Raw genomic sequence first — 24,321 nt, forward strand, 5'->3', positions numbered from 1 at the left:
TTTTCCTGCATGAATTCTCATACTTGTTTAACTTGGCTGCTGCTATTTTTCATGGTTATGGTGGGCTGGTAAATGTCAGAAATATCACAGGAGCAGCTTCCTTTCCTCTCGCTTTTTGTTACAGGCACAGTGAGTCAGAGTTTCTTTTCTCATTCCTTGAGTCAGTGGTGGGACGAGAGGGAAATCTGCCTTGTCACCTCTGTGGTTCCATTTCCTTGTAGCCAGGAGTGCCAGAGCCTGGCAGGACTGTGCACAAAGGCACCAGGAGTAGCGGTGGGCTGCCATACCTGTCCATACCCAACAGCTGCCTTTCAAATGGAAGCATTTCCTTTGGGTTTAAATCCTGCAGTCCTGATCCAGAGTGAAGTCCCTCAGAAAACTCAGTTCACTGAATTCTGCTTCTTGTCTTGAATTTCTCTCCATACAGCCATTTCCCCCTCTTATCTTCATCAAACCTCCTGAAAATGTTGTATTATCCAGTTAGAGAGGATTAATTTCCAGAATTGAGCCAGAATCCACGGGATTTGGGGCCTTGGGAAGCGGGAGCAGCACAGAGCGCCCCCTGCAGGCCCGGCTGCTAGCACAGCCATCGAATCCGAGGCATGAAATAAAAAGAAAAACGTGCCGATTTTTGTATTACTGAAGCTGTTCTTTCCTTGTACGAACCATGTCCCAGGCCTGAGGCTTTAATTTATTTTTGAGAGTGTTTTGAGCAGTTTGTGTCACAAATCCTAATTGGTATTTCCTGAATTGCCATCAGAGGATGCCAGAGAGCCGACCCAAATGGGCAGACACACTGTCTGTCACCGACAGATAAATCTTGTCCCTCGTTCAGAGCTGTGGGACACACCACTGGAGCAGGATGAGGCTCAACCACAGCATTCCCTCATGCTGGCACTGAAAACGTGTCCCACTTAAAAGAAAGCAGAAGGGATGGATATTTGAGAATGTTCCCAACAGATAAAGAGCACAAATGGCTCCTTTCTGGGATTACAGACATTCTTCCTAGTTAAACTGTGCCTAAAGAAGGTATTTGATCCCAAAGTCCGTTATAGCTGGCTAGTGCTGAGGGGGTTTGGGATAGTCAGCCCTGGTTGATAAGAGAGAGGAGTAAAAGGGAGCATAAGGCAGAGCAGTCTCTGTTACTTGCACAGAGCCGAAGAGTCCTGTTGTGACTCCAAGGAGATGCAGTTCTGCTTTGACTTTACAAACCTTTGTTTCCCAGGGAAATAGTTTCTCTGACTCATCTCTTTCCTGCTGTGCTGAGAATTCAGCTTGGATTGTAACATGGAACAGTCTGATGTCTTTTAAAATAATACCTTGTTATCCAAAACGATGATGTTTTACCTGTCCTGGCTCTCTTTGCCAACCAAAGTGTAAGTGTAAAGCTGTGTGACAGAATAAGAAATGTCTGTGATTCAGGAGGTGTTCAGGGAACAATGAAGCCTGTGAGACCCACCCAGGGTATGGGACAGGGCGGCAGTGGAGTCACTCCCCTGCTATGTGGCTGACCCTGTTCAGCAGCTTCCTCAGCCCTGCAAACCAAACACTTAAATGTGGATTTGTAAGTTTGAAATGGCTGAGATATTTCAACCTTTTTCTTCCTCTGTTGAGCCCAAGTAAGGTGAGTGTGGTACATGAAGTGGGGCAGGTTTAGTAACAAAGCTTGAACCTTGCCTGCACCATGCCATTCTCCATTCTCCAGAGCTCTGACAGCACGGAGCTGGGAATGACCCTACGGAATAAGGGAACACACTCCTCCATTTGGAACTATCAGATAAAAGACCTGAGCTCAGATTTTCCGACATGGCAGGAGGAATAATCCCAACAACTGAATGTTGGGTTAGTAGAACTTTCATACTCCTCACTCATTTCCTGATCTAACCCTTTGCTTTAATTGAACAAGATTAGACAGTGCTCTCATCTGGAAGCTGGGAAAGGGCTGCCTGGATAGGATTGATTTCTCATTCAGTGACTCAAAGGAAAGTGGTTTTGATTTGACAAAATTTTCATGAAATTTTGAGGTTAATTAATCCTGATTTTTCACTTCAGCTGCTGAATTAGCAAATCAACTACTTGCACATCCCTTGCAACATATGCTATGAAAAAGGGGTTCCCCCATCCCTTTCTCTTCCCCATAGGTGTCACCCTTGAGTTTAATGTGGATGCGTTTATTCATCTCCAGGATTTTATCCAGTCATCGTAAGATTTAGGATTCACATATTACTTTGGAACCATATTACATAATTCACACAACCTTAATTTCTTTATGTATCTCACTTGCTACACCTAAATGTAAATACAATATTAATATACCAAATAGACTGCTGGACACAGAGTTTTCTTTGCACTGCAGAAAGGTAAAGCTTTATTTGAGGAATTCTTGTGCAGTAGAGTACCAAGTGCACTGCAGAGACCTGTGTGTAAGCACAGTGATCACAGTGATGGACAGCATGAGAAGGGAGAAGTAGATAACTTTAGGAAAAGCATTTGGAGAGCAATCTGTGGGTGGCGTACGTCACAGTGCGTGTGGGCTTTGCGTTACCACGTTGTGGGCCGGGCTGCTCCCATGGCACTGATTGGATCAAGGAAGCCCAACGAGTCGGTGGTATCTTAGCACACTCTTGACTGCCCTGTGCAAAGAAAGAAGAAACCATTGCTCCAATAGGGAAACCAAGTGTCTCTTTGCAGCGCTGACACTTCAGACTCATCCACTATTTAAATACCCATTTGTTAGCAAAAGCATGGGAAAGGAGCTTAATCTGTCTCTGGAACTGGAGCCAAACCACTTAGAAATTAAGAGCTTTGATTGTGAGTGGTTTAATCCCTGCTGCAATTGCAGATGTGGAAGCCATAGCACAAGGTTGGTGTGAACAGGAAAAGGGATGAAACACAAAATGTGAAAGCTGTAAGTTTGGATCCTCTTTGGAAGATGTTTCTTACCTGCCTTGTCACTAGATTGACCATGACAGTAGGAACTAGAAGAATAAGAGTGGGAGGACATTCCTCCTCCTTGGAGAGCTCCTTGAGATGATCTGTGAAATGAAAGGAGTTTTAATGAAGGGAACAATAAATACATAGTGACATCATGTGCAGTGCATGTAACAGCGCAGCTTTTCCTGTATCTTGCAAATATATTTTTATATATAGTTTTTCATTTCATTCCCTCCAGATGTATCTTCCTAGAAAATCGTAAAAGCAGAGACAGCAAGAGACTGTTGCAGTATAATTCTTGTACTCTCACAGTCCAGTTTGTGCTTGTTCCTCTACTGACAGAAGGAATTTCATTACAGTTTGGTTTGGCACAGTGATTCCTCTCATGGAATTCACTGCACACAAACAGGTCAAGAGGAACTGATTAACTCAAAACCTGACAGTAACAATCTCCTTTGTGTTTCCCTTGGTGTTTGACGTGCTTATGAAGTTTCTGATAGACACATTTCAATACAGATGCCGTGAAGAAAAGCTGCTGAATTTAGATTTCAGCTACAGACAAGTAAAATATTCTGCTCTGTCTTCCATGAGTGCCAAGAGAGAAAAGGTTGTGATAGAATTTGTGGCCTTATTTGCAAACAGAGAACGTACACAAGATCCTGCTGCCCCTCCTGCAGCAGTGCCCGGTACTGCTGGATCTCCTGTTCCAGGCGCATCTTGATGCCCAGGAGCATCTTGTACTCCTGGCTTTGACTCTCCACCTCACAGCGGATGCTGGCCAGCTCCTCCTCAACGCAGTTGATCTGCCCCTGGATTTGTTGCAGCATGCGGCCATAGCGAGACTCAGTTTCTGCCAGGGAGTTTTCCAGAGAGCTTTTCTGGAAGGGCAAACACAGGAGTTGAGGAGCAGAGTTCTACAGCTCCCTGCCCGTGCCAAGGAGAGAAGGGCCCGCAGATCCTGCCCACGTACCGTGCTGAGCTGCGCCTGCAGTTCAATCTCCAGGTTCTGCATCTCGCGCCTCAGCTCGGTGAGCTGGTGGCTGCTGGTCTGGATGTCCTGGCTGCTGGAAGTGACCTGCTGATTGACTTCTTGGATCTGCGGAGTCAAACCCCAGAGACACCTTCTGAGCCACAGGGGAGCAGATTTGCTGAATGAGAACTCAAGTCTCCAGGGAGCCTCTCACTTTCAGCCAGTGCCGGTACCAGGGTGTCTGAGCTGTCCCACCAAAGGAGGCTCCACTCTGGGCATTGCTACGTACCTTCACCTCATACCACTGCTCCACCTCCTTGCGGTTCCTTGCAATGATCTCCTCGTATTCATTTCTCAGGTCATTCAGGGTCTTTGTCAAGTCTTCTCCAGGGGCGGCATTGACCTCCACGCTCACATCGCCACCAGTTTGGGACTGGAGCTGCCTCATTTCCTGCGGGGAGTCAAGGGAGAGACACAAGAGCACACACAGGTCATTTGTTGTGCTGGCGACTGTGGGCGAATCAGTACCAAGGTACAAAGGAACAATAATCGCATGGCATAAAGTGGAATTGACTTGATATGTGAAGGTGGGAACCGTGAAGAATCAACAGATTATGTCTTTGGCTGTGCTATCTATCATTGTATTTGTCACAGGTTAGCAAGCTAAGTCTCAGAAGTGATGTTCTTCTTACAGCGTTCTCTATGACCTGACAGAACCTATCAGATGGCCAGTTTGAACAGGGACAATTCTTATCTCACAGAAGATAAACAGTAATGAGTATTTTGGACCAAACCACTACAGTATTGTACCTCCTCATGGTTTCTCTTCAGAGCAATCAGCTCATCCTTCAAAGACTCCAGCTCAGATTCCAGTGAAGACCGAGTGGTAGTGAGACCATCCAGGATGTTTCTAAGGCCGTTGATGTCAGCCTCCACGGTCTGACGGATGACCAGCTCATTCTCATACCTGTACCAAAGGAAAGCAAAGCATTGCACATTCATTTCATTACACTGCGTAGGCTTGATCATACCACTTTAGACAGGGCATCATCCACCTGCATTCATGAGTCTCATAAAATTAATGACAAAAAGAGGCAAGGTTCACAGGGAGGTACTCACTTCATTCGGAAGTCATCGGCAGTCATCTTGCTGTTATCAATGTCCAGAATCATTCTGTTATTGTCCACAGTGGCAGAAATGATCTGCAAAAGGGAAGGTGGAGAGGAGTCTTGTGTTCTAGATTTCGAGGACAAGCAGAAAGAAGACACAAAGCTTTGCTAGAGTGTTACTGTTGGTCTTGGAATTGTTTTATGGAGTAGTGCAGGGGCCACAGAAAGTTCTTGAATTGCCACGCCACAAGGACTGGTGTCTGCAACGTTTTGGCTTTCCAAAGATTTTGATGAAAGAGTATATTGGTGGGGGAAAGAACAGAAGAACATTTATGTTGGGAAATGGCCAACCCCCGTGGGTTCTGCACTCTGCGTGTAGGAAGCAGTGTGGGCTTTGCCCCTGATGCCGTAAGTAATCTCATTAGGAAAAAAGTTGATTGTAATGAAAGACCTTGGTCCTTCCCCCTGGTGTCTGTAGGAGTGTGCAGGGACAAAGGGAGCTCAGATCCTGCCATCCAGGTGCTTTAGCTTTGCACTCCATCCAGCTGGACTAGGTGGGAGCAGAGGGAAGCACTGTGAATCTCACATGGCTGGTTTGGAGCCACCTGCACAACGTGGGATGTACATTCTGTGAGCCAGCGTGTCTGTGGCTGGCGGGGCTCCTGGTGCCTCGGGCTGTGTGCCCGGAGCACGGCCCTGTTGCCTGTGGGCTGCTGTGAGGATTTGCTCACCCAGGGGATGGGAGGTGCGGCTCAGCAGGTTTGTGCCTGCGGTGCCACCAGCACGGCGGTCCCGTGGGCGGTAGAGCCCAGTGCTGAGGATGGAGGGAGGAGGAAGGAGCAAAGAGGAAAGAGGAAGGCCTTAGAGGAGAGAAGAGCATGTGGGAGATGGAGGCACATGTACCAGGATGATCCTACCTGATTTTGGAGTTGTTCGATGGTCTGGTAGTAGGAGCTGTAGTCCTTGGAAACACTGGGAGCTTGTTTCCTGTACCACTCCCGGATGTGGTGCTCAAGCTGAGCGTTCTCTTCCTCCAGCCTTCGCACCTTGTCCAGGTAAGACGCCAGGCGGTCGTTGAGGTTCTGCATGGTGACCTTCTCATTGCCGCTCAGCAGCAGGTCTCCCCCAGGGCCGCAGCTCCCCGCAAAGCCCCCGCCAAAGCCCCCAGCAAGGCTGCCCATGCTGAGGCTGCCCCCGTAGCCCCCGCAGGCTGCCCCACCGTAGCTGCCCCCGCCGATCACGGAAGAGGCGTAGCGCCGGCAGGACACGGAGGAGCTGCGGCCGCCGCAGCCACCACAGGCGCCTCCACCTCCTCCTCCGCTCCTGTACGAGGTGCTGGATGTTCTCTTGATGCTGCAGCTCATGGTGAAGGGATCAGATAGCCAGCCCCAGATGCAAAGCTCTGCACAGCAAGATACAGGAAAGCAAAGTGCAGCGGGCCGTCCTCGCTGGTGGCTATTTATACCTGCCTGGGTGGGTGTCACCTGCCAGGCAGTCCAGCTTCCCATGGGGTTTGCCAGCCACAGTGCTCATGCCAAAAATGATGTGCTAAGGGGAATTTCTTTTGGGGCTTGGGACGGCCCTCCCCCCAGGTACTCTGTTTGCATGCTGATTCACACCAAGCCTCCACTGCAATTTTGGGTGGGTGGCTGTGAGTTAGATTTTGTTGGAGATAGTTTGTTGCTGGCTACTTAGTGAGAGAGACTCATTTTAATAGTTGTTCTTTGTTCTTTGGAGTAATTTTTTTTTGTCCTGAAAATGGGTGGTGAAAGCACCACCTAATCGCTCTGCTTTAATTTCAGAAGTATGAACTCAGACACCCTGTGCATGAGGCTGGTTTAAATTAGCCTGAAGAACTGCCACTTCTGGAAACAGAATCTCTAAGAATTTAGGTACTTCCCTCGAAAAGAAAGCTCAGTGTGGGGACTGTCTCTCAGGGTACTTAGATTGTCGTAAATCACAGTAGAATGAGCTTAACAGCAGCAATGTTATTTCTGTTCTCACCAAACTCTGGTGGTATCACTTCCCGGAAATCCTCCTGTCTCATGCAGAGAGCCATGGGCGTGCAATGATGCCATTTTAAAGTTGTGAGTTTTTAAACATTTTTGTGCAAATTTCCAATCACTCAGAGATTATCTAAGCTGAAATACGTGTGTAAAATCTATATGGCTGCATTGGCTGTACCCTGGGAGAGGAAAGAAAGGATTTGGCTTGGCCAGATGGAGGCTGAGATTGTTATTAGCTGGCTCTTGAGGATGGAGGTAGCAGGACTGTTTCAAATACAGACCAATCCTGTTGTCCATGTAGGAAAGGGCACAGTCTGGATTTGAGTGAGTGTGTTTGGGCTGGAAACTAAGGGGAAATTTTTAACTGTGGGAGGCAGCAGGGTCTTTGAAGAGCTTCCATTACAGAAGCTGTGAATGGAGTAGAGAGTTTCAAGTCTGATCTTGGTCAGTTGATGTTTGGAATTTTATCCTTGTATAACAGATGCAGCTGTGATGACCCTCTAGATCCCCCTTACCTTCAGTCTTTTGTCCCTTCGTGCTGAACAACTGCACCATTTCTGTAAGGGGGCAGGTTGTGATGAGCCCTTCTTTGGAAAGGAAACTTCATCTTTAAATAACTTTAGGAAAATGTGAATTTTAAGCCTGAAAGACAAGGGGCCTCATTATGTGAGGGTTGAACTTTGATGGCAATTCATCTCTATTTGGAAGTTACAGTTTACCCGTTCGTTTTGTTGTTGGTTTCTCCATTTATGCTGTTACTCACACACACCCTGCAGTTGTGGCTCAAGCAAGACTTTTTTTCTAAGCCACAATGATTATGAGATCCATAAAAGTTACTAATGCGTGTTATGGCTGACTGAAGAATCATGGAAAACCATTCACCCTCTTTCTTGACACACCACCATCCCCATATCACAGATAATGTAATCCTTTGATCTGCGTAATTATGATTGTTGTTTTATTGGTAGCTCTCTAATTATCTGCACGTCAGAACCAGGTGCTTTGCATATGTTATTGAGACTGAGTCATCATTATTAAAAAATAAAAATTATTTTCTCACAGGGTGTGATTCCTTAGTCATATTTTCCTCATTAGATTGTTGCAATGCACTTTTATTCTCCCCTATGAGATGTTTATTGCTGATGGGTGTTAGTGCCAGAGGTGTTGATTTTATATCTCCTCCTCAGCATTGTTGCATCACAACGCTCGACCCAACAATTTCTGACATTTCCCAATGCTGTAATTTCATATTATCACCAGGTGCCTTTTCTTTTTCTCTCTATCCCTCTCTTCTTTTTTTGAATAGGTGGTCTAACCATCCTTACTGCCATAACTGCATCCCAAACACTTCATCTGTAGACTTTCTGTTCTGTAACTCAGGGGTCTTGTCTCCATGTGCATTTCTGGCCACTGTCCTGTGTACATGGCCCTTGGCCTGAGTTGGCTAAGTCAGTTTGGACCTGCTGATTTACTTCACCAGCCAGAAGAACCAGGTCTGTTCAGGAGCCATTACCTTTCATAGTCCTTGCAATGACAGAAGGAGGTCAGATGTTCTTAGGTAGAAGGTGTTGAGGCTCCTCAGCCTTTCAAAGGGGCTGTAAGAGCTTTGAAATCACATCTTCCCCTGGCAGACCTTTAGTGCACCCCATGGACCTCTGCAAGTCAGAAGTTTGTTTGAAGTAGGAGTGCTGTGAATCCATTCCCAGTGCTGTTTACTCACTGGGGAAGTTGGATGCTGAGCCCCAAACAGATACTCCGAATTGGCAGAATAACCAAAAGCAGCCTGTGGTTTCCACAGAGGCTGTGATGCCATTACTGGATGTATGTCTTCAGTCACACGAGAGGGAGAGGACAATCCTAGAAACAATTACTGGCAATTAATTGTTTTACAGTAAATGAGTCAAATGTGGTCTTGGTAAGAAGAGTGCTACTCCCAAGAATTTCATCAGGAACTCCATTTGTGCATTCCTCATGTGTCATCCATTGTCCTGCAGCATCGCTCAACCTGTGCATTTGTTCATTCAGAGCTGAAGGATTTCCACATCCCCCCATTCTGGCCTCATCTTTCTCTTATATGACTCCATGGGATGGGCCCATAAACTTGCAGAAGTGTAGACCTACAGAAAATCTTACTAAGTGTGAGCTATTTTAATTCTGCAGTTGTTCTAAGTCATTATTCATAGTCCTTCCAACAGCTGAAAAAGGAGAAATTTAGAGATAATTCCCAAGAGAAATTAAGCTCTTCCAGCAGAGCGATCCTTTCCTGTTCTCTTTCTCTCTACCTACCTCCTGTTATCAATGATGGTCCCTAATTGAATTCTAAATTCCTCCCTGCCAAAGCCTTTTTTTCCTATGCTGTAGATCTTTTCAGAACACTAAGCAACTGTATGGCTTTTTCTAAGAACATGGATGAGTGAAGTGAGCACCAGGAGCAGGCAGTGGTATCAGGATCACAGAAATAGCACGAGGTTTCTGGAGCACCTGCCAGCCCTAGATGGAGGCTGTGGGTCTTGCTGTGCCTTTGGCACACCTGTGGTGTGTGTTGTCACTAGGACAGGCCTTGCTCCATCCCTGGGTGGGGTAAGTCCCCCATGGATCAGCAGGAATGCATGGAAGGTGTTGTGCTATCAGCAGCAGGACTCCACAGTGAGCTGATCCTGCTGCAGAGACTGGTGCCCACTCCTGAGGACTCTCCCCAGTGCCACACACTGCAACAAGGCCTCACACTCCCAAACTGGCTCAGAAATGGGGACAGACACTGCAGCTCTGGAGTTCCCGAGAGTTCTCTGGATTAGGACTGTATTTTTGATCATTCTGATGCTTCTCTGTGCTTCTGGAACATTAGAAAGAAGCAAAATAACCTTTAAGTACTTAATTATATACATTAACTGTAGTTTAAGGTTCCATAACTGTGCCTCAAAAGAGATGTCTCCTTCAGCTGCTTCGGCTCTAGTAAATACAGCTGAGACCTGAGTGAATTCTGGCAGCCTCTGGAGACCAAAGTCATGTTTGCATTTGCTTTACATCACTTTCTATACTGTTAAAACCTGAAATGAGCATTTTATTCCCTGTAGACAGGCTTTTATTCACACAAATTCCTGATGTTGGACTGATAAAAGCCAGTTTTTCAACATGAGTAGAAAGTCTCTTTGTGGACACTGACTGCAGGCTGCAGTCAGGGTGCTGTGCTGGCAGAGCCAAGGCATGTGGTTACTGAAAGAAGACCTAAACCAAATCAAACTCTTGTAAGTTGGTTGTGATGAAAAAGTGTTTAATTTCATTACCCTAACAGATCAATCCTTCAGTCTGAAATGAAATGGGAAATACTAGAAACCAGGTTTAATCAGTGGGGAAAGGACCAACAGGCACCTGTAAGTGACACATGGCTGATTCCATGTATCTTGTGCACAAGTCAAGAGACTGAAAAGGGGCTTCACTGTGATCTTCAGAAAGCAAAATATGTCTAAAGGAGCTGCCCTATTTTAGTATTCCTCTTTCATCTCTAATTTTGTTGCATATTTTATGTTCTTAAGCAGTGAAATATAGAGAATGCCTTCAGTGAAAGGAATGCATCTCTCATTTCTCTTAAGGCAGAATATCAGCCAGCTGCGTGTACTAACAGAAACTGGGTTCTTGGTATTGTATCTGTATTTAAATTGAAATTTCTGTTGTAAAACATTGGAATGATTTTGGTGCATGACACTGAAGGAAGCAGACTCATTGTCTTGCTGTCTGTTTTTCCTAACAGAAGTCAGCAATATGTAATTCTCTGTGCAGCCAAAGGTGTAGAAATACTTGTGAGGAAGCACCTTCATACTGGAACAACCTCTCCTGAGTCACACCTTCCTTCCCACAGGACTCCAGCTGTGATGAGATTAATGGACTCAGATAAGTCACAATAGTACCACTGGGCACAGTTTAGTAAATTAACAGTTAATCTCCTGATAGTTACCCATCATTTGTATTTTCTTTCTCCTTTCACTCATATCATTCATTCTCTTTAGTACAAGTGGCAAGGCAAGGGGCCAGAGAGCAATCCCTTAGTGACCATTAAAAAACAAAACGGTAAATGGTTTTCAGTGTCTCAGGAAGGAGAAAAATTGTGTCAAGGACTGACAACAAGATTTCTGTTTTCAACCTTATACCTCTTGCTTGTGAACAGAGACTTCTGCCAGCCTCACCCAGCAATTCCTTAAGGCAGAGCCTGGTAGTTGTCACACCTCACACAGCCATGCTCACACTTCCTGATACTTCCTTTCACTCTGTGATTTCATCTCAGCACCATGTCCATTTTCCTCGTGCAAAATGGATTGTCCTGAGACCACGTACCCCATACAACTGTACAGCCCATATTTGATGGATGATCTGGATAAGTCCCTGCATGCGGTTGGTTAAATTTATTTTCTCAGACATGTTGCGATTTGCATTGCAGAAGTAAAGCTTTATTAGAGCAGAGTTTCCAGCAGAGCGTGAGCCCTTTAATGAAGAATGATTTGCCAAAGACAAGTTGAATAAACCAAGCATTGCAGGGTGGAGGAAGGAGTGCTGGGGCAGGTGACCAGGCTTGTCTTCCAAACCCTTCCCGCTGCCTCAGCCATGCTGCAGAAACTCTCGGGTGTCTCTCACCGCCCATAGTCGGTGCTTCTCAGCTGGACGGTGCCAGGGTCACTGCTGCTGCTCTAGCACACTCTTGACTGCCCTGTGTGAATGCAGAGCAAATCACTGCCCTGAGGGGAAGTCTGAGCATTCCTTCGGAGTGTAGTTCTTACACTTGACACAGTGTCAGCACCAGACATGCAGAGGCTCCACGCCCAGCAGCACCCTGGGCGCTTTCTCAGAACTGTATTTTTTTATTATTCCAGTGAGCAAAAAAGTATTTCCCATCCCATAAACTTTATAAACTGTATTTTATATTTAGGCAGAGGGAAGAGCAATACTTGCTGTATTTTAACCCCTAATGCCTCTGTGACAGAGTAATGAGGTTTCTCACTCCCGGGTGATGGACCTGGGAACCTTGCCCAACCCAAACTACAAAACTTTTTTCTGACCAAATACATTGCAGCCATTGGGGCAATGTAACCCACTAATAATCACATGCTTACAAAGTGTTGACTTACCTGACATGTCCCCACACTGGGAATGAGAGTAGGAAGCAGAATATGATTGGGAGGATTTTCCACCTCCTTGGAAAGCTCCTTGGGAGGCACTGTAAAAAAAATGAGAATTCATCAAAACCTGCTAACATTGGATATTCAGTCGAAAGAGATACTGATGTAGCTTCAGGGACAAAAAGAATCTATTAGCAAGTACATGAGGATTTCTTTTTATTCCCTTGCTATAATATGAAATACATACACAAGATCCTGCTGCCCCTCCTGCAGCAGTGCCCGGTACTGCTGGATCTCCTGTTCCAGGCGGGTTTTTATACCCAGGAGCATCTTGTACTCCTGGCTCTGACTCTCCATCTCACAGCGGATGCTGGCCAGCTCCTCCTCAACGCAGTTGATCTGCCCCTGGATTTGTTGCAGCAGGCAGCCATAGCGAGACTCAGTTTCTGCCAGGGAGTTTTCCAGAGAGCTTTTCTGGAAGGGCAAACACAGGAGTTGAGGAGCAGAGTTCTACAGCTCCCTGCCCGTGCCAAGGAGAGAAGGGCCCGCAGATCCTGCCCACGTACCGTGCTGAGCTGCGCCTGCAGTTCAATCTCCAGGTTCTGCATCTCGCGCCTCAGCTCGGTGAGCTGGTGGCTGCTGGTCTGGATGTCCTGGCTGCTGGAAGTGACCTGCTGATTGACTTCTTGGATCTGCGGAGTCAAACCCCAGAGACACCTTCTGAGCCACAGGGGAGCAGATTTGCTGAATGAGAACTCAAGTCTCCAGGGAGCCTCTCACTTTCAGCCAGTGCCCGGTACCAGGGTGTCTGAGCTGTCCCACCAAAGGAGGCTCCACTCTGGGCATTGCTACGTACCTTCACCTCATACCACTGCTCCACCTCCTTGCGGTTCCTTGCAATGATCTCCTCGTATTCATTTCTCAGGTCATTCAGGGTCTTTGTCAAGTCTTCTCCAGGGGCGGCATTGACTTCCACACTCACATCGCCACCAGTTTGGGACTGGAGCTGCCTCATTTCCTGCGGGGAGTCAAGGGAGAGACACAAGAGCACACACAGGTCATTTGTTGTGCTGGGGACTGTGGGCGAATCAGTACCAAGGTACAAAGGAACGATAATCCCATGGCATAAGGTGGGATTGACTTGTTATGTGAAGGTGGGAACCGTGAAGAATCAACAGATTATGTCTTTGGCTGTGCTATCTATCATTGTATTGTACCTCCTCATGGTTTCTCTTCAGAGCAATCAGCTCATCCTTCAAAGACTCCAGCTCAGATTCCAGTGAAGATCTAACCAGAGTCAGGTCATCCATGAGATTTCTCAGGCCATTGATGTCAGCCTCCACGGTCTGACGGATGACCAGCTCATTCTCATACCTGTGTCACACACACAGAGACAGAGAAATGGGAAATGAGATGCTGACAGTCAATAGCACACATCCTTCTAAGATCATTATTCCAATAAAACAAGATGACTAAGTAATACCACCCAGGGCAGTCCTCCCTTGTCTTCTGAGATGATGAGAGGGATTTGACAGACATGCAAGGTTCACAGGGAGGTACTCACTTCATTCGGAAGTCATCAGCAGTCATCTTGCTGTTATCAATGTCCAGAAGCATTCTGTTATTGTCCACAGTGGCAGAAATAATCTGCAAAAGGGGAAGGTGGAGAGGAGTCTTTTTGTGTTCTAGATTTCGAGGACAAGCAGAAAGAAGGCTCTAAGCTTTGGTAGGGCCATATGGAAGGGTAACGATCCAGAGTTACTTTTCAGGGAAACTTGTGCTATCACAGACCATCCTGCCAAATCCATGCTCTTCCCTTTCTCAAGATAGGGGCAGTCCCCCATGTGTCCCAATAAGTGTTTGCAGCCCTTTCCATATAACGTACTTCTTCACAGTCTGTTTACTCTGTTTTCTGGGTACTGTGTGATCTGATTGTAATGAAAGACCTTGGTCCTTCCCCCTGGTGTCTGTAGGAGTGTGCAGGGACAAAGGGAGCTCAGATCCTGCCATCCAGGTGCTTTAGCTTTGCACTCCATCCAGCTAGACTGGGTGGGAGCAGAGGGAAGCATTGTGAATCTCACATGGCTGGTTTGGAGCCACCTGCACAACGTGGGATGTACATTCTGTGAGCCAGCGTGTCTGTGGCTGGCGGGGCTCCTGGTGCCTCGGGCTGTGTGCCCGGAGCACGGCCCTGTTGCCTGTGGGCTGCTGTGAGGATTTGCTCACCCAGGGGATGGGAGGTGCGGCTCAGCAGGTTTGTGCCTGCGGTGCCACCAGCACGGCGGTCCCGTGGGCGGTAGAGCCCAGTGCTGAGGATGGAGGGAGGAGGAAGGAGCAAAGAGGAAAGAGGAAGGCCTTAGAGGAGAGAAGAGCATGTGGGAGATGGAGGCACATGTACCAGGATGATCCTACCTGATTTTGGAGTTGTTCGATGGTCTGGTAGTAGGAGCTGTAGTCCTTGGAAACACTGGGAGCTTGTTTCCTGTACCACTCCCGGATGTGGTGCTCAAGCTGAGCGTTCTCTTCCTCCAGCCTTCGCACCTTGTCCAGGTAAGACGCCAGGCGGTCGTTGAGGTTCTGCATGGTGACCTTCTCATTGCCGCTCAGCAGCAGGTCTCCCCAGGGCCGCAGCTCCCCGCAAAGCCCCCGCCAAAGCCCCCAGCAAGGCTGCCCATGCTGAGGCTGCCCCCGTAGCCCCCGCAGGCTGCCCCACCGTAGCTGCCCCCGCCGATCACGGAAGAGGCGTAGCGCCGGCAGGACACGGAGGAGCTGCGGCCGCTGCTGCCACCACAGGCGCCTCCACCTCCTCCTCCGCTCCTGTACGAGGTGCTGGATGTTCTCTTGATGCTGCAGCTCATGGTGAAGGGATCAGATAGCCAGCCCCAGATGCAAAGCTCTGCACCGCAAGATACAGGAAAGCAAAGTGCAGCGGGCCGTCCTTGCTGGTGGCTATTTATACCTGCCTGGGTGGGTGTCACCTGCCAGGCAGTCCAGCTTCCCATGGGGTTTGCCAGCCACAGTGCTCATGCCAAAAATGATGTGCTAAGGGGAATTTTGTCTGAGGTAAGTAAAAGGCATTACCATTCAGTGCAAATATGTCTTTGTTGATTCACACCAAGCCTGCACTATAATTTTATGTGGGTGGCTCCTTGTTGGATATTTTGTTGAATAATATAGTATCTCTCAGTTTCTGTTAATTTGGCAATATCTCGCTGGTAGCGGCACCTAAGGAAGTCTCTGCTTCATTGTCAGTCTCCATCAGTCTTTATGTTTTGAAACTCAGTAGTTTAGCTTTGGTCTTCCACCTGAGATCACAGACGTGATTTGTGACACCAGCTGCCTCCAAAGGACTCTTCATTCATTGATTTATTTCAAATTTACATTAACCTTATAGAAATCTACTTTAATGCACCAAAATAAAAACGTCTAAGACTGCATTCCCATGTCTGTTACAGAAGAAAACTGAACTCTGAATTTTTCACTCTGTATTGAATAAGGTCCTGCTGGCATTCAGCTTTCTCTGAACATGCAGGATGTGGATCACGGTATCTTTTCTCTTCAAAGAAAACTGTGTGTAACAGCCGCAAAACTAACATTGTGCAAGGGAAAACATATTAAATCTTTTCCTATCAAAGATCTCTTAATTTTATTTTAACGGTTTTAAATGGACTCAGAGGAAATTGAGAGGAGAAATATTTTACTTTGCATATTTTCGTAACTATATTTAAATAGTAATGTCTCAGAATACATCCTTGAATTATATAATACAGTGAAAAAATAATTTTGATTAAAAGACCCAATGATTAGATCTGAAAAAATGTCATCATTACCTGAGCTCATTAAAGTGAAGGGTGTTTTGCAACCATGACAGAATATCTTGCATCACCCAACAGAGAGTCAGAAACACTTGTGTACTTTTTTCCACTGCCCGTGCAATAGGGAATGTGCAGTGAGCTGCTTTTTCCATCTTTACTAATCAAGCGTCTGTGAAACTGAGAAAAGCCTTGAACATAAATAAACTTTTGGATTTCCAGATGTGCATTAAATATCAGCACTGCAGCTCCCATGTAAGAGTCACTGGGCTGTGCAAAGGAAGCACAATAAGCTGGTGGGACCTGCTGTGAATTGCCGCCTCAAAATCAGCCTATCCACAGAGAGTGAGGATGGATTCAACCTAGAAGTGTTTTGGGAAGAGGTTCCATATTACAGAAGAAGAAATAAGCCCACTCCTCTCTCTGGCTGCAGTTGTGCAGATTTGTTCACCCTTGGTAACTCTGTTACCCCCGAGGCGCTGCCACCGTCGCTGCCGGGCTCAGCCCTGGCTGGTGGCAGGGCCGTCCTGGGCTGGCACCGGCTCCAGCAGTGCCAGACACAGGGGAAGCTTCTGGCAGCTTCTCACAGAACCCCCCCTGTATCCCCTGCTACCCAAGTCTTGCCACACAAACCCAATACTGGGCCTCATAGATGTCAAATGATCCTGGAAATCCTTCCTTCCCTCCACCTTGGTCTCTCAGTAGCTGCTGCCTCCATTCTGCCCGTTTTAACCCCTTCTGGACTTTACTGTATGATGTGTAGCACTTAGTGCCTGTTGAGCAGCAAAGTAATTAGGAGTCAGGGAAATAAATACTCTTCCAAGGTTTGTTTAAAGCATGGGCTGACATCTGTGGAGGTCCCTATCCCTGTCCCTGTACCTGCACCTCTAGGAGGTGACAGTGCAATTGTCTCCCTCAGAAGGCTCTGGCATAAGCACAATTCATTACTCTTAATCCTCAGACCATTTACCATGAACACCATGGCTCTTTCTGAATGGTGTGTGTGTAGTCCAAGTTTCTAAACCAAAGAAGGAGAAATCAGCATTACCAGAATCTCACTATTCCTGCTCCATGTCCTTGGCAGCATTTATGCAGCACAAACTCTGTTTAACAAGACTGCAAAGGCTCGTTCATGCCAGCACAATGCCAGCACACTTCGGCTTGGTGTGAGTCAAGTGTTTCTGTTTCCCTGAACGGTTTCCAAGTGTTGAGAAAGTTTGCATGGCAGTGTGACGTGTATTTCTGGAAATCGATTTTGTATCTGGTCTCTCAGTCCATACTTGTGTGCGTCTATTGTGTTACACAGCAGTGCTGCTCCACTTCCGTGCAACCCACATTTTCTTTCACTCGCAACTCAACCTCAGAGGCCCCTCCCTTGCGTGCAGCCCTGCACCAGCAGCTCAGCATGCAAGGCTGTGTGCAGGTGAGATGTACCCTCCCCTTGGGCAGCCTCACTGGCATTTTGGCCCCTCAGGTCCTGGGATACTCTGGTAGCTGTATCCAAAACAGAACGTTCTAGACCCTTTTACGTGTACTTAATTTCTCACAGGTCAAAGGCAATTACTGTCAATTTTAACATTTTATGGAAATGAACTTTGTAAAGTTCCTGTAAATTATATTTCCCTTTCACTTCTTATAATTTCAAACCGAGATCCCTTATCTGTGCATTTCCAGGTTAAGGTTTTGTGAATTGAAACATTTGTTTCGTTTTACAACCACAGCTCTGTCATTATTAGTGTGTTCCTTTGTGGACACATGTGCTGCCAACACCATTAGTCATTGAGCACTGAGGCTCTGCAGTCTCTTTAAGGCTGATATTCAACTCTTGGGTCTCAGAGCTCAGCTCATGAGAATATCTGACACATTATTAAAAAACAAAGGCACAGCCCAAGAAGATTCTGATCTGGCCTGACTGCTCAGAAATAGTGTTTTAACTCTAAATTTTGTTATCAACTACTGGAGTGTATCATCAACCTTTCTACGTGGAGGTGTGTCTTGGCATGGCTTTGTGTTTTCTTTTTTAAGTGTTTACACCTACAGAAGGTAAGAAAAACCCCACACAGGATTCTGGTTGCATCAAGACAGAAATTAAATTTTATTAGAGATATTTTCCTGATTCAGAACAACCTGAGTACCAAACAGGTTGGATCTGTAAAGCAGCAGTTTAAGTGCCAGTGACTGAAGCTGCAGAGCTTTGTGGGCAGAAGCAGCACAGAGCATGCAGGGCAGGGGGAGAGGTGGCATGTGTAACTCCCAGGAGCTGTTCAGAGCATCATCTTTCCTTGGGAATGTGGGGAATGCAGCAGATTTGGGCCAGTTTCTTTTTGAAGGGTCTTGCACTGGAGGATCCTTGATGTATATTCTTAGTCAAAAGATTTTCTTCCATATCCTGTTTAGAAACAAAGCAAGCATGAGCTTCATCAGTGCTGGCACTGAACATCTGAGCCACCAGTATACCCCAGATATTAGGATTGTGTGGGAGTGACCATAAGCATTCCAAAAGCATAAAGGAGAATTCCAGCATGGAACAAAGGCTGTGGGATTTATGAGGTTCTGAAGAGAATGAGACAGATGAAGAAAACCAGCTGGGGTTAAATTACAGGATCAGCTGATATCATCCACAAAATGGAATAGAAATGGACTGTGTGCTCTGGAAGTGGAGTTGATCCTTTGTACACAAAGAGGAAAGAATTGTTAGTAACAGTAAATCTAACATTTCCCAGAAATTTTAGTTTATCCTCAGTACTGTTTGCCTCTGGAAGAGTATGTTGGTATAAATTAGTCAGGATGTGACTGAGAGAACAGTGTGCCCATACTGTAGTTCTCACCTTGGCTTTCACCGCCACTCCTGCAGGACTGGGACTGGGAAGATGAAGAGTAGGAGTGGGAACTGCTGATGCCTCCTGAGGTTCTTCCACCTCCTCCTCCTCCTACAATGCATCCACCACCACTTCCTCCTCCCATTCCTCCACTTCCTCCTCCCATTCCTCCACTTCCTCCTCCTATTCCTCCTCCACCAGTTCCTCCTCCCATTCCTCCTCCAATTCCGCTGCCACCACCTCCATATCCACCACTCATGCTACCACCTCCCCCTCTTCCTCCTCCAGAATAACTACCACCTCCAGTTCTACCACCTCCCATGCCTCCTCCCATTCCTCCTGATGGGATTCTGCAACGAGAGAGAAAGAAGGGGAAAAAAAGTTAATCAATATCACTTTGCCATGTGAAGGCAATTGAGCTGCAGCTGCTGCCCAGGAGCCAGCACCTCTCTGGGTCGTACTGCTGGTTAGAACCCAGCATGCACAGCAAAACAACTGAAGCAGTGCCAAACATGATCCTCTTTTTCAACTTCAACTTGAATGCAAGAGCTTTTGCTTTTCCCACATTCTGCCTAGGGGTTTCTTGCAATATTTGGCACATACATCACTGTATGGCTCAAAATCAGAAGAGAATGAAGCTTTAGTTACTCTTTTAGGCACCACTTCCAAGCAGAAGCTGGCACACTGCATAAGTGAAGCTGAAGTAGCTTGAACTTTCAGAAACTTTTATAAAGGTTTGGAAAACTTTGGTTGTTTTTTGTTTTGGTTTGGTTTTTTTTTTTGCCTACAGTCTTTTCCTGCCTGTTCAGTTCCTGGCTTCTCTGCAACCAGGCTCTTTTACATGGGTTTCCCTGTCCAGCCCCAAATCGGTAGTTCAGAATTTCTGCATTAATTTTTCTTCACATGAGCTATATTCTGAACAGAATGAAATATCTCACACCTGGGAGGTGATTGGCCAAGACATCTGCATCAGTCTCATTTCAGTACAAAATATTTTGCAAGTCTCAACTGTTAAATTTCCTGCCGGTGACTGACCCAGCAGTTGGGTGCCACACAGCGCCGTGTTCTGTCAGAGTACGTACACAAGATCCTGCTGCCCCTCCTCCAGCAGCACCCGGTACTGCTGGATCTCCTGCTCCAGGCGAGTCTTGATGCCCAGGAGCATCTTGTACTCCTCGTTCTGGCTCTCCATCTCGCAGCGGATGCTGGCCAGCTCCTCCTCCAAGGGCCCGATCATGCCCTGGATCTGCTGCAGCTGCATGTTATAGCGACGTTCCGTGTCTTCCAGGTTGGATTGCAGAGAGTCCACCTGCAAAGGGAAAACAAAATGCAGTGTTTAGGGGAATGTGGTGACTTTAACTTGTTTTTGTGGGAAAACAGGAGATCTTCAAAGATCCTCAGAAAAAAGTGTATCTTTGAAGAGAAGTAATCCAGTATCCCATCCTCCTTGGATGGATTACTTGCTGGGTGTAGCCCTTCTTCTCACATACAGACTGTGTCACAGGTGAAGCAAATGCCTTTCCTTACCATGCTGATCTGTGACTGCAGCTCAATTTCCAGGCTCTGATATTCACGCCTCAGCTCAGAGATCTGCTGGTTGCTCGATTGTATCTCCTGGCCACTTGAGTGGACTTGTTGATTAACTTCTTCCATCTGAAAAATTAACATACAAAATTGAGGCATTTTTGATAATTGGAAAACATTGTGGGGTTATCATAAAAGCATCAAGAAATCAATTCATAAGAATAAAGATGCCATGCAGACTGTTTATTTCCCACAAGCCACTCTGCCAACACCCTGGTAATTCACTGGCTGCTTGAATACAGAGGCTCTACCTGCTTTACCACATAGGTGATATTCCAGGACTGACCTATTACAGGAAACTATAAGTAATTTGAAGTTATTGTTCCTTAAATAACATGTGATAAGTTGCCTTTCACCTGCTGTAAATAGGTCCAGTACTTTGTGAAAGATTTAATTACCAAAGCCCTCCTGTGCTTTACCTTGGTTTCATACCAGCTTTCCACCTCCTTCCGGTTGTTCTCAATGAGCCTCTCGTACTCGCTGCGCATTTCATTTAATTTTTCCATTAAGTTAATGCCAGGAGTAGCATTGACCTCCACATTGACATCTCCACCAGACTGGCTTTGCAGTCCTCTCATTTCCTGAAAAAAAATCACAAAACCCCCATGAGGTTCTCAAAGGGAGAGAGTGGCATCAGTTCAAGTAAAGGGAAGAAAAAGGACATAGATCCTCACACAGCCCATGACTCCAGCGAAAGGGCCTCGCCTGCTCTTGCCATGGAACAATTCTGCCATTCCTGGGGCTCCAGTGCTCAGAGCCAGGCACCACATGCACAGTGACCCTGGTGCTTCCTCCACAGGGTGGTAAGGAATTCTATGCAGTGTGCTCTTTGTGGGAATCTTTTCTTCTCAGTGGGAAATCCCATTGCAGAGAGTACAAATGCTTTCTTTTGACTCCTCTATATATTCTATCCAATTTTCCTTCCATGAGTTCAGCAAGCAAACTATAGTTGGTACTGAAAGCCATTCATCCCCCTGGTCTCACATGTTGACCTGGTGTCTCATGAGACCTGCTGTGGGCAGCTATGCACTGTACACAATCCTCAAAATCAAAGCCATGTTGTGACAAGTTGGGTGATCAAAACCAGTGGCCAAAACCTGGTTACTACTGGTGGAAAAAGCTAGGGGAAATTCTTGGAGTGTTGTGTTGCCTTTAGTTACTGAAGTGTGAAGAAACTTACCTCTTCATGGTTCTTCTTCAGGAAGATCAGTTCCTCTTTCAGGGATTCAAACTGTGTCTCCAAGTCAGATCTGGACAGAGTCAGTTGATCCAAAAGTGGGCGTAATCCATTGATATCACTTGCCACACTCTGGTGGAGAGTATATTCAGTCTCATACCTGAATGACAGACAAGAAAGAGACTAAAAGTGCTGCCAGACCTCTTTGTTTGGTATCTCAGTTATGGACAGTTCCCATCTTACATCTCTGGTCAATTCTTAAAAGGAAGGACCCCATTCTCTTTCTGTCTCCAATAGCTTTGTTTGATTTCAGTACAGTTTCTCTCTGTGAGATTTATACCATGAGGATTATGCTTACAAATCTACATGCAAGGAAGAAGAAACTTAGAATGGAGTCCCTTAAATGTGTCTCTTCAGGAACTTGCCTTGAGAAAAATAATAATGAAAACCCAAAGCAATCCTTCTCAGAATGTTTTTCCCAACAATTCTCTATTCTGTCATTGGATCCAAGAGTCTCCAGCTTTTACAAAGATTAATTTTCAATGGAAACTCATGGGGATAAAGGGAGGCAAAGTGGATGGAGCCAGGAAGGGAGTAACTCACTTCAGTCTGAAGTCATCCACAGTCATTCTGGTGTTGTCCATGTCAAGAAGCATCCTGTTAAGGTCCACATTTGCACCAACAATCTGAAAGGGAGGGGGCAGGTGTTATTCCGCCAGTTGTCTTTTCAGTCCGACAACAGAGAGAAGAAACACTTACGCACAAGCACCTTGCAGAAGGGGTTTATGGCAATGTCAAGCCTGACTAGATCTGCAGGAGCTACTGAGAGAGATGAGTTTATTGCTTCCAGATAAAAGAAAGTGCCTTTACTGTTAATTTTTGTTTACAGATACCCATTAAAAATACCTTGTTGGAAAGGATAACTAAATAAACTCTTCATATTCAAAAAAGAAAAAATGAACAAGCAAAAAACCCCAAGCAACAAAAAACAGTGGAATAGCAGAATTTCCATTACATTTGAGAACAGCCACATTCATGCAAGAGATACATGACTTAAATGGCTGAGGGCTGGAATGAGACTAACTGCACATGCTGGCTCACCCTGTATATTCACAAAAATATCCAATTAATATGGCAGTAATAGCAGGACACAAGCAAGGATTATATCTGCTGTTCAAGAGTGAAGAATGAGCGAGCAGCAGCCCAGCACTGAAGGGAGCATGGCACAGGCCACGTGATGGGGCACTGGTGCTGATCTGCCACTGCACCCAGCAATGCTTCCTGCACCAAAGACGTGTGCCAGAACATGCAGACAGAAGCTGGTCCCCACATCCCCACACCACTCTGCCTCCTGACTAAAGCACAGGAAGGGGAATATCACCCCAAATGGGGACCTTGTGCTGCATGAGGAAAGTGCCATTCCAATAAGAACCGTTTCCAAGTTAGTGAAAGTACATCATACCTGGTTTTGCAGCTCTTCAATTGTCCTGTAATATTGGCTGTAATCCTTGTTCTGAGAGGGAGCTTGATTTCTGTACCACTCCCTGATCAGCTGCTCAAGTTGGGCATTTTCTTCCTCCAAGCGTCGCACTTTATCCATGTACGACGCCAGGCGATCATTGAGGTTCTGCATGGTCAACTTCTCGTTTGTGGAGAGCAAGCCAGAATCCTCCCCAAAGCCCATGCCACCAAAACTGCCTCCACCATAACTGCCACCACCACCAAAGCCACCACTACCCCCAAAGCCACTAAATCCACCTCCACTGTATCCACCACCTCCATAACCACCTCCCATTCCCCCAAATCCACCCCCTCCTGATCCAAATCCTCCTCCCATACTTCCACAGCTCATTCCTCCTCCGTAACTACCACCACTCATTCTCCCCCCATAGCTACTGCGGCTGATCCTCCCGCAGCTGCCGCTGCTAAAGCCCCCTCCATAGCTGCTCCTGGAGCCTCCTCCACCAAAGCTTCTCCCAGAAAAGCCCCCGCTGCCTCCAGAAGAGGTGTATTTTCTCGAGGACACCGAGGAGTATCCACCAGACCTACCCCCTCCACCACCTCCACCACTGCATCTTCCACCACCACCACCACCACCACCACCACCTCCTCCTCCACTGCTAATTCTAATGGTACTGCTCGAAGATTTGGTGCCACAGCTCATGGTGACAGCAGGGAAGAGTCAAACCGCAACCCCAAATTTAGCTACACAGCCTGATAAGCTTCAGGACTGCAAATTTTCATCCCCAGCTCTCTCTATTTATACATTTGACACTGGGTGTCACCATCAGGGTGTTTCCTTCTCCCAGGGCATTTACCAAACTTTTTGTTTGTGCCAAGAATAATTTGCTGAACAGTATTTTTGTGCAGCTATCTCAGGCAATCCAGCCCACGGCTGGGCTTCTGAGGCTTGGTTAAGGTTGAACATCTCACTTCTTTTTGGGCAACATTCTTTTTATTTAGTGTTTTCTGGAATAGGTACTTTCTTTGCTAACGTTTTTTAGCTGCTACTGCTCAAGACGGTTGTTTGTTCTCTTTTGCTCTTTCTAATTTTGTGCATTTAAGATTTTCTACACAGCTTATGTTCCATTTCTCATCATAAGTGCTAGTGCAAGAGTTTTATTAATAGGATTGTGTGAGTTGTCTGTAAAGATTTTCCAACTCATGTATCCCTGCCAGCACTCAGAGAACATCTTATTTAATATGAACAGGCTATTTCAAGCAGTGCAAAGGGATTCTTATTTAAAAATCAAAATCCCTCCTTTGTGAAGAAAGCGCTAGGGCAGCACACAGCCAGCCAAG

At 46.3% G+C, this 24,321-nt stretch overlaps 3 protein-coding genes across 3 annotated transcripts; all 3 read right to left on the reverse strand.

The window, feature by feature from the left end:
• Positions 1-2,339: 2,339 nt before the first annotated feature.
• Positions 2,340-6,453, reverse strand: LOC104697800 (keratin, type I cytoskeletal 15-like). Its single transcript, XM_019293803.2, has 8 exons — positions 5,931-6,453; positions 5,024-5,106; positions 4,715-4,871; positions 4,194-4,355; positions 3,905-4,030; positions 3,586-3,812; positions 2,944-3,035; positions 2,340-2,633 (listed from the first exon to the last, which is right to left on the reverse strand). The coding sequence occupies exons 1-8, from the start codon at positions 6,375-6,377 to the stop codon at positions 2,614-2,616; spliced, it is 1,314 nt and encodes a 437-aa protein (XP_019149348.2). The 5' UTR covers positions 6,378-6,453; the 3' UTR covers positions 2,340-2,613.
• Positions 6,454-11,433: 4,980 nt separating this feature from the next.
• Positions 11,434-15,049, reverse strand: LOC109146396 (keratin, type I cytoskeletal 15-like). The gene is given in 9 exon segments (XM_039565628.1): positions 11,434-11,718; positions 12,137-12,225; positions 12,375-12,601; positions 12,694-12,819; positions 12,984-13,145; positions 13,345-13,501; positions 13,692-13,774; positions 14,540-14,746; positions 14,749-15,049. Coding segments are annotated over 9 exon segments (1,308 nt in total). The 5' UTR covers positions 14,986-15,049; the 3' UTR covers positions 11,434-11,698.
• A 2,955-nt stretch (positions 15,050-18,004) lies between these two features.
• Positions 18,005-23,754, reverse strand: LOC104697746 (keratin, type I cytoskeletal 13-like). The gene is made up of 8 exons (XM_010412763.4): positions 22,982-23,754; positions 22,123-22,205; positions 21,523-21,679; positions 20,762-20,923; positions 20,286-20,411; positions 19,841-20,067; positions 18,768-19,108; positions 18,005-18,328 (listed from the first exon to the last, which is right to left on the reverse strand). The coding sequence occupies exons 1-8, from the start codon at positions 23,681-23,683 to the stop codon at positions 18,303-18,305; spliced, it is 1,824 nt and encodes a 607-aa protein (XP_010411065.2). The 5' UTR covers positions 23,684-23,754; the 3' UTR covers positions 18,005-18,302.
• Positions 23,755-24,321: the final 567 nt, after the last annotated feature.

This window comes from Corvus cornix, chromosome 27, assembly GCF_000738735.6.
Source record: "Corvus cornix cornix isolate S_Up_H32 chromosome 27, ASM73873v5, whole genome shotgun sequence".
Taxonomy (NCBI): domain Eukaryota; kingdom Metazoa; phylum Chordata; class Aves; order Passeriformes; family Corvidae; genus Corvus; species Corvus cornix.

Excerpts from the sequence above, each read along its gene's own strand:
- LOC104697800 (XM_019293803.2), bottom strand. The coding sequence starts at position 6,377 with ATGAGCTGCAGCATCAAGAGAACATCCAGCACCTCGTACAGGAGCGGA. Across the intron at positions 4,356-4,714 it reads TGAAGAGAAACCATGAGGAG|GAAATGAGGCAGCTCCAGTC; the intron begins GTACAATACTGT and ends GACTCCCCGCAG. Across the intron at positions 4,031-4,193 it reads AGCAGTGGTATGAGGTGAAG|ATCCAAGAAGTCAATCAGCA; the intron begins GTACGTAGCAAT and ends TTGACTCCGCAG.
- LOC104697746 (XM_010412763.4), bottom strand. The coding sequence starts at position 23,683 with ATGAGCTGTGGCACCAAATCTTCGAGCAGTACCATTAGAATTAGCAGT. Across the intron at positions 20,412-20,761 it reads AAAGCTGGTATGAAACCAAG|ATGGAAGAAGTTAATCAACA; the intron begins GTAAAGCACAGG and ends TTAATTTTTCAG. Across the intron at positions 18,329-18,767 it reads GAGTGGCGGTGAAAGCCAAG|GATATGGAAGAAAATCTTTT; the intron begins GTGAGAACTACA and ends GTTTCTAAACAG.